At 53.8% G+C, this 12,313-nt stretch overlaps 5 protein-coding genes across 5 annotated transcripts; 2 read left to right on the top strand and 3 right to left on the bottom strand.

The window, feature by feature from the left end:
• Window positions 1-776: 776 nt before the first annotated feature.
• CTAM01_02150 (pentatricopeptide repeat domain-containing protein) lies at window positions 777-3,252 on the bottom strand (the record flags this gene model as incomplete). Its single annotated transcript, XM_060518189.1, has 3 exons — window positions 777-1,071; window positions 1,265-2,307; window positions 2,434-3,252. The coding sequence occupies 3 exons, from the start codon at window positions 3,250-3,252 to the stop codon at window positions 777-779; spliced, it is 2,157 nt and encodes a 718-aa protein (XP_060386822.1).
• A 388-nt stretch (window positions 3,253-3,640) lies between these two features.
• Window positions 3,641-4,235, top strand: CTAM01_02149 (uncharacterized protein; the record flags this gene model as incomplete). Its single annotated transcript, XM_060518188.1, has 3 exons — window positions 3,641-3,675; window positions 3,727-3,841; window positions 3,903-4,235. 3 exons carry the CDS (start codon window positions 3,641-3,643, stop codon window positions 4,233-4,235), a joined length of 483 nt encoding a protein of 160 aa, XP_060386821.1.
• Window positions 4,236-5,124: 889 nt separating this feature from the next.
• CTAM01_02148 (calcineurin-like phosphoesterase) lies at window positions 5,125-7,719 on the bottom strand (the record flags this gene model as incomplete). Its single annotated transcript, XM_060518187.1, has 4 exons — window positions 5,125-5,316; window positions 5,369-5,798; window positions 5,847-6,264; window positions 6,321-7,719. 4 exons carry the CDS (start codon window positions 7,717-7,719, stop codon window positions 5,125-5,127), a joined length of 2,439 nt encoding a protein of 812 aa, XP_060386820.1.
• A 525-nt stretch (window positions 7,720-8,244) lies between these two features.
• On the top strand, window positions 8,245-10,259 carry CTAM01_02147 (smg-4/UPF3 family protein; the record flags this gene model as incomplete). Its single annotated transcript, XM_060518186.1, has 2 exons — window positions 8,245-8,498; window positions 8,555-10,259. The coding sequence occupies 2 exons, from the start codon at window positions 8,245-8,247 to the stop codon at window positions 10,257-10,259; spliced, it is 1,959 nt and encodes a 652-aa protein (XP_060386819.1).
• Window positions 10,260-10,580: 321 nt separating this feature from the next.
• Window positions 10,581-11,956, bottom strand: CTAM01_02146 (pyridoxamine phosphate oxidase; the record flags this gene model as incomplete). The annotated part of the gene is made up of 2 exons (XM_060518185.1): window positions 10,581-10,706; window positions 11,102-11,956. The coding sequence occupies 2 exons, from the start codon at window positions 11,954-11,956 to the stop codon at window positions 10,581-10,583; spliced, it is 981 nt and encodes a 326-aa protein (XP_060386818.1).
• Between the last annotated feature and the right edge of the window lie 357 nt (window positions 11,957-12,313).

The following is a 12,313-nucleotide window of genomic DNA, read 5'->3' as shown; positions in this document are numbered from 1 at the left end:
GGACTGCTCATACATTCCTTTCCTTTAGCTTTGCGCCTGTGCGACCAACCTGGGGAAGACTCCTCATCCTTTTTGCGTGAATCAAGAGTTGACAACTTATTACCAAAAGAGTACGGAGTAATAGCGCAACGGCCAAATAGGACCCTTTTCACGCCCACCCCAACTAAATTAGACTCCAGTTCCTGGGATCAATGGCTTTTTTCACACTTGCAGCTCAAAGCGTATCTTGAACTGATATAGCCTTTTGCTTTCAAGTTCGTCCCTCTGACGAAGCCTCTACATCTCGGCGAATCAGTAGCCTCAACCAATCTCTAAATGAGGTAAAAAATACCTTTACTTGAACCCTCTTCCTACCCGATAGTTTCCCCTTCTGACTGTCACCCAAGGTCAGATCCAAACAAGCTTGCTTCACGTGTTGTATCCGTATTCCTCTTTTGTTCTGTCCCCCGCCTCAAATTATATTACAATGATATCACTCGTGACTACCCCAACAAAGTCAATCCCAGTTTGCCAAACGCTCGGGGCCGCAACCCTCTTCCCGCGCAGTGTCAAAGACTTGCGACCGACATGGTACGATCTCATTCCTTGGCACCCTTCAAAGTTCCCTTTTGGAGGCTCCCATGGCTCAGCTGTGGTAATTGGGTCTCAGCTGTCCAGGCACAGCAATGGTGGCGGCCGTGGAGGTGATGCTTTTGAGCCGTAGGGAACGAGGAGATCAATAGAAGCCGCACCAAGAATACAATACCTAACAAATACTCTTCCTTACCAGGCAGAAACTAAACCGGTTCGTTATCATAATCATAATCATCATCATCGTCGTCGTCGTCTAGCGGAACCCGACAAGCCCAGTATGGATTCGTCTCAGCCATCGTCGCAATGCCCTCCTGCGCATCATCCAACACCTGCGCCGCGTTCGGCATCTCAATCCACGACGGCCGCGCGTAAATACACTTGACCTCCATCTCATCGCCAGTGTGCTCGGGATTATCGTACACCGCCCGCGCCAGCTCCCGGATCTGCCTCTTGAGCCCGCACACCAGCGGCGACGCCGTCGCACGGTAGAGGAACCTTCTTTATATCAACGATGCAGTGCGGTCGTCCTTATTTGAATTGCTTGATATTTTGATGTACATGAGTCCCCTTCTATCAGGGGCATCTGACAGCTGGTTTTGGCCTAGGCCCTCTATTCTATCCATCAATTTGGCCTTGGCATATACGTGCCATATAACCATAATGTTACATGTGTGGTATAGTACATATCTACAGAATTTCAATCGTTTCGAAAACCTCGTCGATGGTGGTTTTGTTTTCGTGCTTCGTGTTCTTCGGTTTCGTCTCCGCCGCCTGTTCAAGGCGATCCCATGCGGACAATTGACCCTGATTCTCTGAAAGAGTGTTGCTTTTACTCATGGTTTTCTGCGCCAGCTGTGCTTCTGACGCTTCCTCCAGCCGGTTCCAAGCAGACCAGTCGACCTCTTCCTCCTGCGAGAAGGACGTCCCGGGCTGGTCTTCCGGAAGACCCTCGGGCACTGGCCAAACCAACTTCGTCGCTCTCCACATCCTGTACATCTGCGGAGAGCCCGAATCAATGCGAATGGTACTGGCGCTACCCGTTTTCACGCGCTGAACGTAGTCGCGCGCGCTTTTCAACAACCACTCCGTTTGGTGTACAGTGTGGGCTATTCGTGCGATATAAACTACACGTTTCTGCTCCTCGCTCGACACAATCGAGAACATGGGATCTTTCAGGAACGGTGCCACGCTGTTTGGCAAGCTGTGTTCCAAGCCGCAAATATCCAGTAGGCTCCGTATGCGCCGCGCAAGATATAGCTTGTCGTTCTCTCGAAAGAATGCTCGCTTGATCAGCGCGGGGTTGCTTTTCAGTATTTCCAAAAGCTTGGCTGCAGCTGTGCGATCTAGGGAGCGGGCGCAATAATCGAGCAGCTCGGAGGTCGTCCGCGAGCTAATCAGGAGGTCTGCCGTGATGCTCGCCGCAAATGCACCCACGGCAGCCCTCAGTCTGTCGAAAGCCAACATGCCTTCGATGATGGTGGCGAAGATTTTTTCATCAAAACGCGCCCTCTCGACGACGTAATGGGAGCCGACTGCGACATCTTTCGTTTTAGCCCAACCGTGAAGGGAGAAAAACTCCGCCACATCATCGTGCCTTTTTCTCCGGATTTTGACGCCTCGTTGGTCTTTGCCAGTCATGCGAGCGATGAAACCCGAAAAGTTGTCTGCGTCCTTTATCGTTCTGTAGTGATTCAGGATGCACACCAGGGTAAGCTGCGTGGGCTCAAGCTTGCCCTGGTAGAAAGAGAGGACCACTGCTGAAGCAAGGCGATGCATCCCAACTCTGTCCAGGCCCGCAATAAGATGGTTGTATGTGTGGATGGTAAGGGATGAAGGCGATACGAGGAGATTGTGACATACACTGTAAATCGTATGTTGAAAGTTCTCAGGAGTCGAGGCGTCAAAAACACTCCTCAACGCCTTGTTCAGCTCCCGGCTCCACGTGTTCAGAGCCTCGTTGCTCAGTTCGCTTTCATCCCAGATAGGGAACTTCTTCCGTATCAGCTTGTCTACCTCCTCTCGCGCCGTTTGCATTCCTTCGCGTCCAACCATAGATTCGCCTGCGTCGAGAAATCTGTAGACCAAAGCTTTCGTTGCCACCGCTGCCGCCTTGGCTTGCCTCGGCGTCCGCGGTGCGCGGTGCTCAATAGGCATCCACTCTTCTGTCGCGAGCTTCTTAATCAAGGCTTCGTAATTGACCCCTCTGACTTCGTTCGAAGGACTCAGCTCGTATATCTTCCATAAACGGTCCACGTCGGCCTTTGTCGCAACAGTTCTCTGCCACCTATATGAGGGCCCGAGGGCGTCGAGAATCTTGCTGACTTCGGGGTTTTGTGGAACGTGATCTTGTAATGCGCCCGGATACCGGTTGCCAACGTCACCAGCAGGTGGTTTCTTAGGAGCTTTCTCCTTTGCTTTTTCGACAAGATTTGCCAGCTCGCTCGAGACCTCTTCAATTTGTCGGTCCAAATCCTTTCGCCGCCTGTCTTTCCTCCCTGCATCCAGCATCGCAGCCGTTCCCATTATCGATGTGTAGCACGCCGTGAAGATCTCGCTAAAGGTCGGTTTTCGTTGCGTCGAGCGCGTCGCCGACTGCCGTATCATGCCCCCGGAGGCATTAAAGCAGGCCTTGCAGCCGCATCGGTGCGCCTGGCCCGCTCTAGACCAGATTGCCTGCATTCTGACGGCATGCCGGCTATTGTGGCAGCCTCTCCGAGTCGAATTGATGCGTTGACGTGCGACGAGGCGTCGAGGGTGGTTGAAATGGTCGGTACGTTCCAGGCGCGGAAATTATCGTCTGATGCACAATTACTGACGATCGACTTAGCTTGGCCGAGATGACGGGTCCAATTGACAATGGCCGATTGAAAATGTAGATAGACGTTATGCGATTAAGTGATTATTGCGGCTAAAAGGTGTACTCGCTTATAGAAATGGCACAGCTGCCCCTCCATGAGGTAACCCCACCATGACTTTACAGCGACCCTCGATCAGTTTTAGGTGTGAGAAACAATCAAACAACCACAATCCGAACGGCACTGAGCTCAGAAGGAAAGCCAAACTCACAATGTTCGCCCTTTATCTCACAGCCGAGCTCAACGGGTAAGTTTTAATGGTTCCGAGGTCTTGAACACGACATCTTACTCTCCACAGAGTCACGAATCTCCGCCCCGATGATAGCGAGAGTAACCCCTTCTGGTACACCTTCAAAGTTCAGTGCACATCCTGTCGCGAAGTTCATGACAAGACCGTCGGCGTCAACCGCTTTGTGAGTTTCTCCCCTGGTCATAAGGCTTTCGGACAGTCCACTCATCTGCTGCGCAATCCAGGACGAAAATGAAATGAGCGGCAGCAGAGGCGAGGCCAACTTCGTCTGGAAGTGCAAGAACTGCAAGCGCGAGTCTTCCGCTTCCGTAAAGGCCGCCCCAGCTTCGTATGAACAAGGCGAGCCGGCGAAGCAGCAAAAGATTCTCGAGTTCGACTGCCGTGGACTCGAGTTTACCGAGTTCATACCCGAAGGCGAGTGGCTCGCCGAGGGCATTGATTCAAACAGCAAGTTCTCTGCTATTGAGCTCACGGACGGCGAGTGGTATGACTACGACGAGAAGGCAGGAGAGGAAGTGAGTATCAAGGATCTAAAGTGGGAAGTCAAGCGTGCTTAAAGGGGTTTGATGAGGGTTCGGTTTACGGAGTACCCTAGTACATCGCGTGGCGTCTGGTGTGACTTGGGGTTCAATGCGATATGGCGGATGTGGGACAAAAGCAAACGGCATGAGATTTTTGGCATTCATAAGCCCTTTGGTCATTATCGAGACATATCGCCTGCATTAGCACGGACGAGGCAATGTTTACAGCACCCAACGTGTGGTCCAGCTTTCCTAGGTTCAGAATGTATGGGTATTGAACATCTCTATGCCTAATCTACAAGAAGGTCTTCCCCTGCCCTCTATTCCATGCATGACATCGTCAAATACGTCAAAAGTAACCAGCCCGTCCTCTCTCATCCCGACGTTCCTCTCCACGTTCTTCGAGGCCGAGCCAGCTTCGAGATTCTAATCTCGTTTCCTTTCCTTCGTGATCGTTCCGAGCAAACGAGCGAGTCACTCCTCATATTTTTTTGGATGCAAGCGAGCCAAAGACAAGCTGTTATCCGCGGAGTACTCAGTGCTCATGCCCAGAAATCACGATATAACCCAGGCAATGGGCTAGGCAAAAATCCAGACGTGGGTTATGCCATGTTCAAGCGTGTTGCTCTTGACAGCAAAAATGTTCCGTCTGCAGCAAAAGAAGAACTATCTCTCATCACTGTGCGTATTTTCGATGCACGACAGTGATGCCCGGGTGTTTAGCTCCCAAGACGGTTCTGTGTACTAAGACGAATGTAAGGCTCATCGTGATACTCGGAGCCTCGCCGCTTGATTCCGAGCGGCCGGTAGTTGGAGACGTGATTTCGGCAAGGACCACGTTGGAACCTCAGGACAAAACCCCGACGGTGTTCCAAACGCATCCCCAGCACAGTTCCGTCTCCCATGTACAGATCAGCGAGCCCAATCAGAGGAAGTAGTCGCCCGGTCCGCGGCGGTTGGCAGGGACATGGCGTTGTTCGTCGGGGACTGCCGAGAAAATGCTGAACTTGGGGTTCATATCCTTGTCGACGGTCATGATGGACGCAACATTACCGCAGCGGTAGCAGTAGTTCGGAGCCGACCACACGGTGACGACAGAGTTCTGCGGGAAGTGATACTATTTTGCGTTAGCATAAACCCAGTAATGCGGACTGACGATAGGCACTGACCTTGTAACCCTCATTGACAAGCTGGTGAGCTCTAGCGATGAGCTTAAGACCGTTCACGTGGTTGAACTCGGTTGCAACCTTGTCGCCAAAGAGCCAGCCGGCGCCGCGAGGGCTGATAGCCCAAGTCTCGACGTCTTCGGGGTCGGACCAAACAAGATCGCAGAAAGCGCCCTCGTGAGGGATCTCCTGCGCACGAGCAACAACTCGGATCTGGTCGATGGTGCGGATCTCCGGACTGAGACCACCATGGACGCAGAGAAGCTCTCCATCGACAATAGCAGCGAGAACGAGGAAGTCGAAGACATGGCAGCACGCCTTCCACACGGAAGCGTTACCGTACTTTTGCTGGCACTCCTCGTAAAATCCGTACACCTGGGTGATTTGACGGGACTCGTGGTTGCCACGAACAAGGACGATTCTGTCGGGGTATCTGAGAAAGATTAGCACGATAGTGCAACTGACAGCAAAAGTTACCTACTTGGCCTTCAAGCACATGAGGAGAGTAAAAGTCTCCAGACTGAAGTAGCCACGATCGACGAAGTCGCCCAAGAAGATGAAGCGGGTATCGGCAGACTGCGATGTGGTGGAGACCTCAACGGCGGAGTCGGCTCGGGAAGTCGCGCTGGTATCAGCAGCCGCGGCGTCGTCCTCATCGTCTTCATCAGCAGGGGGGCTGCCAGCATTGCGAACCTTCTTTTTGAGCTTCGGGTTCGTAATCTCGGTAGGAGGCTCAATGTCCTCGGGGCTGATGACCGTGGTGGCAGTCTTGGGGGCCTCCACATTCGACTCGCCAGGCATTCCGCCCGCAACACGGAAGAGCTCCAGCAGATCGTAGAATTGGCCATGGATGTCACCGCAAATTGTGACCGGGGTGCACACAGGCTGAATATTGGATTCTAGTTTCCACAAGTCAGCACAAGGTTAGAGAAGAGAGGATTGTAGTATTCCTCACCCTCCATGAGCACCTCCTTTACAAGCTCGCACAGCTCTTTCATGGCGCGCTCGGGCAAGTAGTGACACTGCTTGGCTTCCTCCAGCCACTCGTCTAAGCCTGCATTGGGGGAGAGTTTGGCGGGGCCGGGTCGGGGGATGTGGCTCGCCATTTTTTCGAGTATTTGGGTATGCACCTGAGATGTTATCTCGATGTCGTACGGGTTGAAGTCTTCGGAAATGTTTGGATTGAACTCGGTGTAATACACAGCCAAGTCGTCGTCGATATCGTCGGACTCGTAGTAGCTCGGATCGAAATCCTCTGGGAAGTCGTCGAGATCAAGACTTCCGCCGCGGAGCGAAACGTGCGATGAATCGTTGGACTGTTGAATGGACCGACCAATCTGTGCGGTGCGGATACCGGGCTCCTCAGAGCATTCGAGTTCCTCGTATTCGGTCGATGGCTCCTCCTGGATGGTCTCAGGGGGAGGTTGATTTTGATTCGGGCCAGGGAAAGCGAGAGAAGAGGCGTTCGACGGTGTTGAGAATGATGCAGACCTGGCACGGCGACGTGAGGGCGTTGGAAAAGGCTCCTGCTGATTCAAGGCGACCGGGTGTGACTGCAAAGGCGAAGCGTGCGGTGGAGCACTGTTCTGAGCGGGGAGCGTCGGAGGGGTATTATGGGCAGCACGGCTGGGTGCGGCTGCTGGGGACTGCTGGGCAGTGCTAGCAGGGGGGAGCTCTGGTAGAGGACGAGGGTTCTGTGAGTTCCAGGTGCTTTCGGGTAGTGAATTTTGCAAGAATGATTCGAGTGTCCGCTGGTCATGGGCTTTGCGACGCAGAACTCGCTGGTTGTACTCGTCGAGCGGGTTATCGAAACCTCCAACTACAACGGGACGGCCTGAATTGGGGTCTCTGAGTTGTCGGCGCGGCGGACTGTTAAGAGGGGGGAGGGTGGGGATGTAGCCAGAACGACCAGGGACTGGAATTCCACGACCGCGGACGGACGCTGGGGTAGCACGTTCAGATGCGACAGGCACCTGCTGAGGATCGGGAGGATGATGCGCTCCGAAGTTGATGGGAGTCGCGCCCGGTGGAACTGACGGAACTTGAAAAGATACTGCTGCGCTGCGGTTGCGAGCACGGTCACCAGTCGGTCTGCTCCGTCTGACAGTGTTGGTAAGCGGATTACTCTGATAGCTGTTTGCTCGCCGGATGGCCGCTTCGATCTCTTGCGCAGTCGGCTCTCTGTACTCAGAACTCGTCGCAGCTTCCCGTGGATGACTTCCTTCCGTAACTTGGGCAGGTGAAGCTATTTTCAACTGTTTGAAATCCGGAAAGGTCTCCGGGTAGACGTCGGTATCCTCGGTTTCTTTGTCCTTGATGTTCGAGGTACCACCTTCTTTCTCTTGACCTGCCATCTTGATGGCTAGTGGGTGCTGGGTGAACCTCGGAATGGTTGGTTGATCGGAATATTGTTTGACCGAAGGTGCTCTGTGAGAGGTTGTGTTTTTGCCGAGGTTTTTCCGAGAAGAGGTTTATGGGGCTGTGTGAGATGAGGAGTGGATGGACAGCCCTTGGGCCCCACCCAGACAAAGCTATCCAAAAAGGGCTAGTGCAGGTGATAAGATAAGGTCCACATGAGGCAGTGGCACATTGTGAGCCATTCTTTCAGATCTGAGGTTAAGGTGAACCCAAAGCCCCGCGTCACTACCCTGCCATCACATCACCTTTTGACATCTGAGCCAGGTCTTGCACACACCTTCTTGGACCCTTGCGCAGCGCACTTCGTCTTTCGGAACACTCCCACTACACATTTTCCAATGTTTCTTGCACAGCTTATCACCAGGCCACAAGATAAGAAACAATAACCAAACAAAACAGCATAGCCATCCTATATCAGGTATCGATCCCGAGCATACGAATACAAGGCTATCTATTTCATAATGGCAACCTCTGGCGCCCAAGGCGCATCTCGAAAGACAAATGGAGTCCTTTCGGTCTCCGGTCAACAGGCAACTACTGATGCGCCAAAGTCCAATAAGAGTAGGACTCCCGTCGAGGGCGACAAGGTTGTTATTCGAAGACTGCCCCCTGGCATGACGGAGCAAGAATTATGGAACAACCTAGGCGACGAATGGAAGGCTGGCAATGGCCTCGTCAGCTGGCACAATTTTGAGGCTGGGAAGATCTCTCATGAGTACGTGCTTACTCCCATGTGTCCAAGGGTTGGTGGCTAATGCTTCTTGCGCCTAGCCCTGCGAAGCCATCGAGGCCAGGACGAGTCTATCTTCATGTTCTTAAGCGCGAGAGCCTTAACACATTGTCGAATCTGATTCAGGCCAAGTCTTGGGAAGATGCAAAGATGACGTCCAATAGCGCTTCCCTAGTCGGCCCGCCCGTTCTCGAGTTTGCGATTTACAACAAAGTCCCGAGCAGCAAAAAGCGCACCGATCCAAGGCAGGGAACTATTGATCAGGACCCCGAGTTCATGGCCTTTTTACAATCCTTGACCAATCCTGAGATTGACAAGGACAACGAGAGCAATGAGAACAAGGACGTGGAGGAAACGAAGCCCGAAACGAAGGTCACAACGACACCGTTGATTGAGTTCCTCAAGGAGAAGAAGGCCAACAAGCAGAAAGAGGCTGCCGCCGCTAAGAGCGCTAAGCAGGCTCGGCAGGACTCCAGCACCAAGGGCAAGTCGTCGGCATCGACGGCGGAGGACTCAAAGAAAGGCAAGAAGGACTCTAAGGGAGACAAATCGGCCGATAAACCCAAAGAGACGGTCAAAATCCTCACCAAAAAGGCTACTGCGGACGCTGTTAAGGCCGCAGAAGCTGTCGCCAACCAGATCACGCAGGCCTCCTCTTCCTCGTCTCAGGATCAGCCCAAGAGTAGGCGAGCTGGTATTGCGGCTGCTGCCCGCATCTTGCAGCGAGACCTTGGTATCAGCCCCGGAAGCGCTCATAGGAGGGCACGACTCGATGCTGCCAAAGCTGAGGCCGATTCCAAGGGAACCTCATCAAAGGAACCAGCGCAACCCGTGGTCGAAGCCCCAGCAGCCGCACCGCCACCTGTTACAGCTCCGGCCCCAGCATCCTCAGCTGCTTCACAAACATCCGAGAGAAACGCCACGCCCACGGCACCTAAGTCAGGCCGTTCTAGAAGAGGCGGCGGTGGAAAGAACGCAAGTGCCAACGAAGCAAAGGGCAAGTCAACCGAGGCGAGCGGCTCTTCTAGCGCTCCAGCACCTGCCAAAGCCCCGGTCATCTTGCTCAAGAAGAAGGACGAGGAGAAGAATAAGGAAAGGGCTGCCAAGGTCGACAAGGAAGCATCGAGTTTGAATTCGCAGCCAGCTGCCGCGCCAGCAAGTGCCAAGTCCAACGCCCCTACCGGTCCTAAGGCATCAGGCAAGGGCAGCAACGCGAAGAAGAGCACTGCGGCCGTTACCGCTGGTGTGACCCGTGGTTTCGTCAAGCACGCAAACCCATCGCAGGGCGTAACCGAGGCACTCCTCAAGCAAGCCATGGAGGCCTTTGGCACCGTCACTTTTGTGGAAATCGACAAGCGTAAGGGCTTTGCCTATGTCGACTTCTCCGATCACGATGGCCTCGTAAAGGCAGTCGCTGCGAGCCCCATACAGGTTGCCCAGGGCACAGTTCAAGTTCTCGAGCGCAAGGAGAAGAAGCCTGCCGCCTCTAACTCGAATTCGAACGCCAATAACTCCAACAGCAGCAACGCAGCCAATACCGCAGCAGCAAGCTCTAGCTCTGCTCCACCATCGACGACCAATGCATCTAACAGCAACGCCACGCCTTCCGAGAAGCCGGAGCACCATAAGCGGACCAGGCGTGGTCGTGGTGGTGGTAAGGCCGCGGCGGCTGGTGCGTCGGGCAGCAACAGCGGCAACAAGGATGCGGCGCGCGAGTCCGGCGCCCCTGCTGCAGGCACGGGATGATCCAAGGGAGGGGAACGCAAGGCAAAGAATTTTTTGCATTCGTTTTGAAAAGTGATTGTACCTCGCATGGTCGATTACCACGTGCGAAAGAAGAGCGCGGCATGCGGGTTCGCAGGCACGCGAAGGGTCAGCAAGTATAGGCAGTGGGTGGATGTTATTGCGTACCTGCGCACCACCTGCGTTTCTGCCCAACGGGCCTAATGAGCGAGGGCCACGATGCGATGAAGAGGTACGGAATATGGGCGATGCAATACCCGGTTCGCTGGATGCAGTTGGCCCCCTTCCCGCGCCATCCACAATATCGATTATTTTTTGACGATATCACCCGCCGATACCAGCAGCATTGTGCATTGCAGAGCAGGCGGCGTTGGGCGTGATCTGCGCAAGGGGTTTGGCGGGAGGAGGTAGTCGATGGTTGGTGGTTGGCTGTCGTAAGCGCACCTTGACCTGGGAGATCGTCACGAGTGGTTGCAGAGTATGAGAATCAAGTAGAGATCATCCTAATAGGACAGACTCGCGAGTTTCTACAAAAATTCCAGTCCATGATGTGAAAGTCGGGCGACCATGGTCCGATACAAGCTTTCTCACACTCCCGCGCTCGCACTCCTTCTCATTCCGCTATTGGGATCTCGCGATGGCTTCACAGTTGACAACAGATGCCTCCACGTTCATGACCAAAATCAACCAAACTTGCATTCCATACTTCCTACTTCCTATCATCTACCGATTTTGAACCCCAAATTTACGCAATCCCCAACACCAAACCATTCCCCCATGACCCAAAATCTCAAACCTCAATTAGGCCAAATCCAATTATGCTCCCTCCCCTCCCTCCACCTCACGACCAACCCGCCCACGACGCCAATACCAAAATACACCAAAACAGCAATCAAAACCCCCAACAAGACACCCCTCGTCTCCCTCGCCGCACGCAGCACCTCCGCCTTGAGATCCGCGACCCAGAGCGTCTCCCCGGCATCCCGCCGAGCAGCCTTCAAGCCGGGTAACCCGTCGATGGAGGTGCGGTTCGTCTCGACCTGGTAGGTATTCACCGTGTTGTTATCGACGCGCTTCTTCCAGTAGTAGTCGAGGGTGGGACGCTCCTCGAAGACGGAGAGCTCGTCCTTCTTCGTCTGCGCGGGGTCGTCGTCGTCGGTATCGGGGGCGTCGCGCCGCTGCCGCTGAGCCTTCTCGAGCGTCCCGTCCTCCGACGCCGTGGCGGGCGCGTAGAGTTCCTTCCTCACCATGGGGACACCATACCCGCAACTCGTCTGCACCTCCCACACCTCACCAACAACGACAGCCCTGGCCCCATCATACGACTCCCGGTTACTGTTCCCCCCAGCGGTGTCATCCTGCGGGATAACACGCTTCATCCACTTATCAAAGTCGGGATGATCCCACTCCACGATCCGGCTCTTGCAAAACAGCCGCAAGATGCGCGGGGCGGGCCCGAAGGACATGAACATGAGCGTCAGCCGGCCATTCTCGTAGCTGTGGGCGATCGTCTCGCACCCGGAGCCGGTGCGGTCAATGTAGGCGACCAAGTTGGGCGAGAGGACGGCGAAGTGGGCGGAGAGGCCCTTGGGGGAGACGTTGATGTGGGGGTGGTGGGTTGGGGCCGAGGCCGTGAAGAAGACGGGTTGGCGGGCGGCCCAGTCGGCGAGGTCGGGGTTGATGGAGGGGTATAGCTTCATTGTGGCGGTGGGGATTGTATGTATGTTTTAATGGATACTAATAGTTCATCTGGGGTGGGACGATTGTTTGTTTGTTTTTAAAAGATTTTATTTTATATTGGGGTATCGTCAATTGACGTCAATTGATGAAACGATGTGATGACCTCGGATGAAATTCAGGTATATAGATAGTGATATATCGTGGAAAACATGAAAGGGTATTGGGTATTGGGTATCGAGTTGTTGACATGAGAGAGCTAGTACAGGATTTGATACATGACTGAGCAATATGGGGAAAAAAAAGAAAAAAGAAAACCAAAAAAAAACCAAAAACTTTTTGAGGAGGCGGATTTCCGTCTCTTGAAATAAACACTTGGC

Source organism: Colletotrichum tamarilloi (assembly GCF_030869305.1).
Source record: "Colletotrichum tamarilloi strain Tom-12 chromosome Unknown Scaffold_5.1, whole genome shotgun sequence".
Lineage (NCBI taxonomy): Eukaryota > Fungi > Ascomycota > Sordariomycetes > Glomerellales > Glomerellaceae > Colletotrichum > Colletotrichum tamarilloi.
Note: the sequence above shows the minus strand (reverse complement) of the source record. Positions and strands in the feature narration are given on the sequence as shown.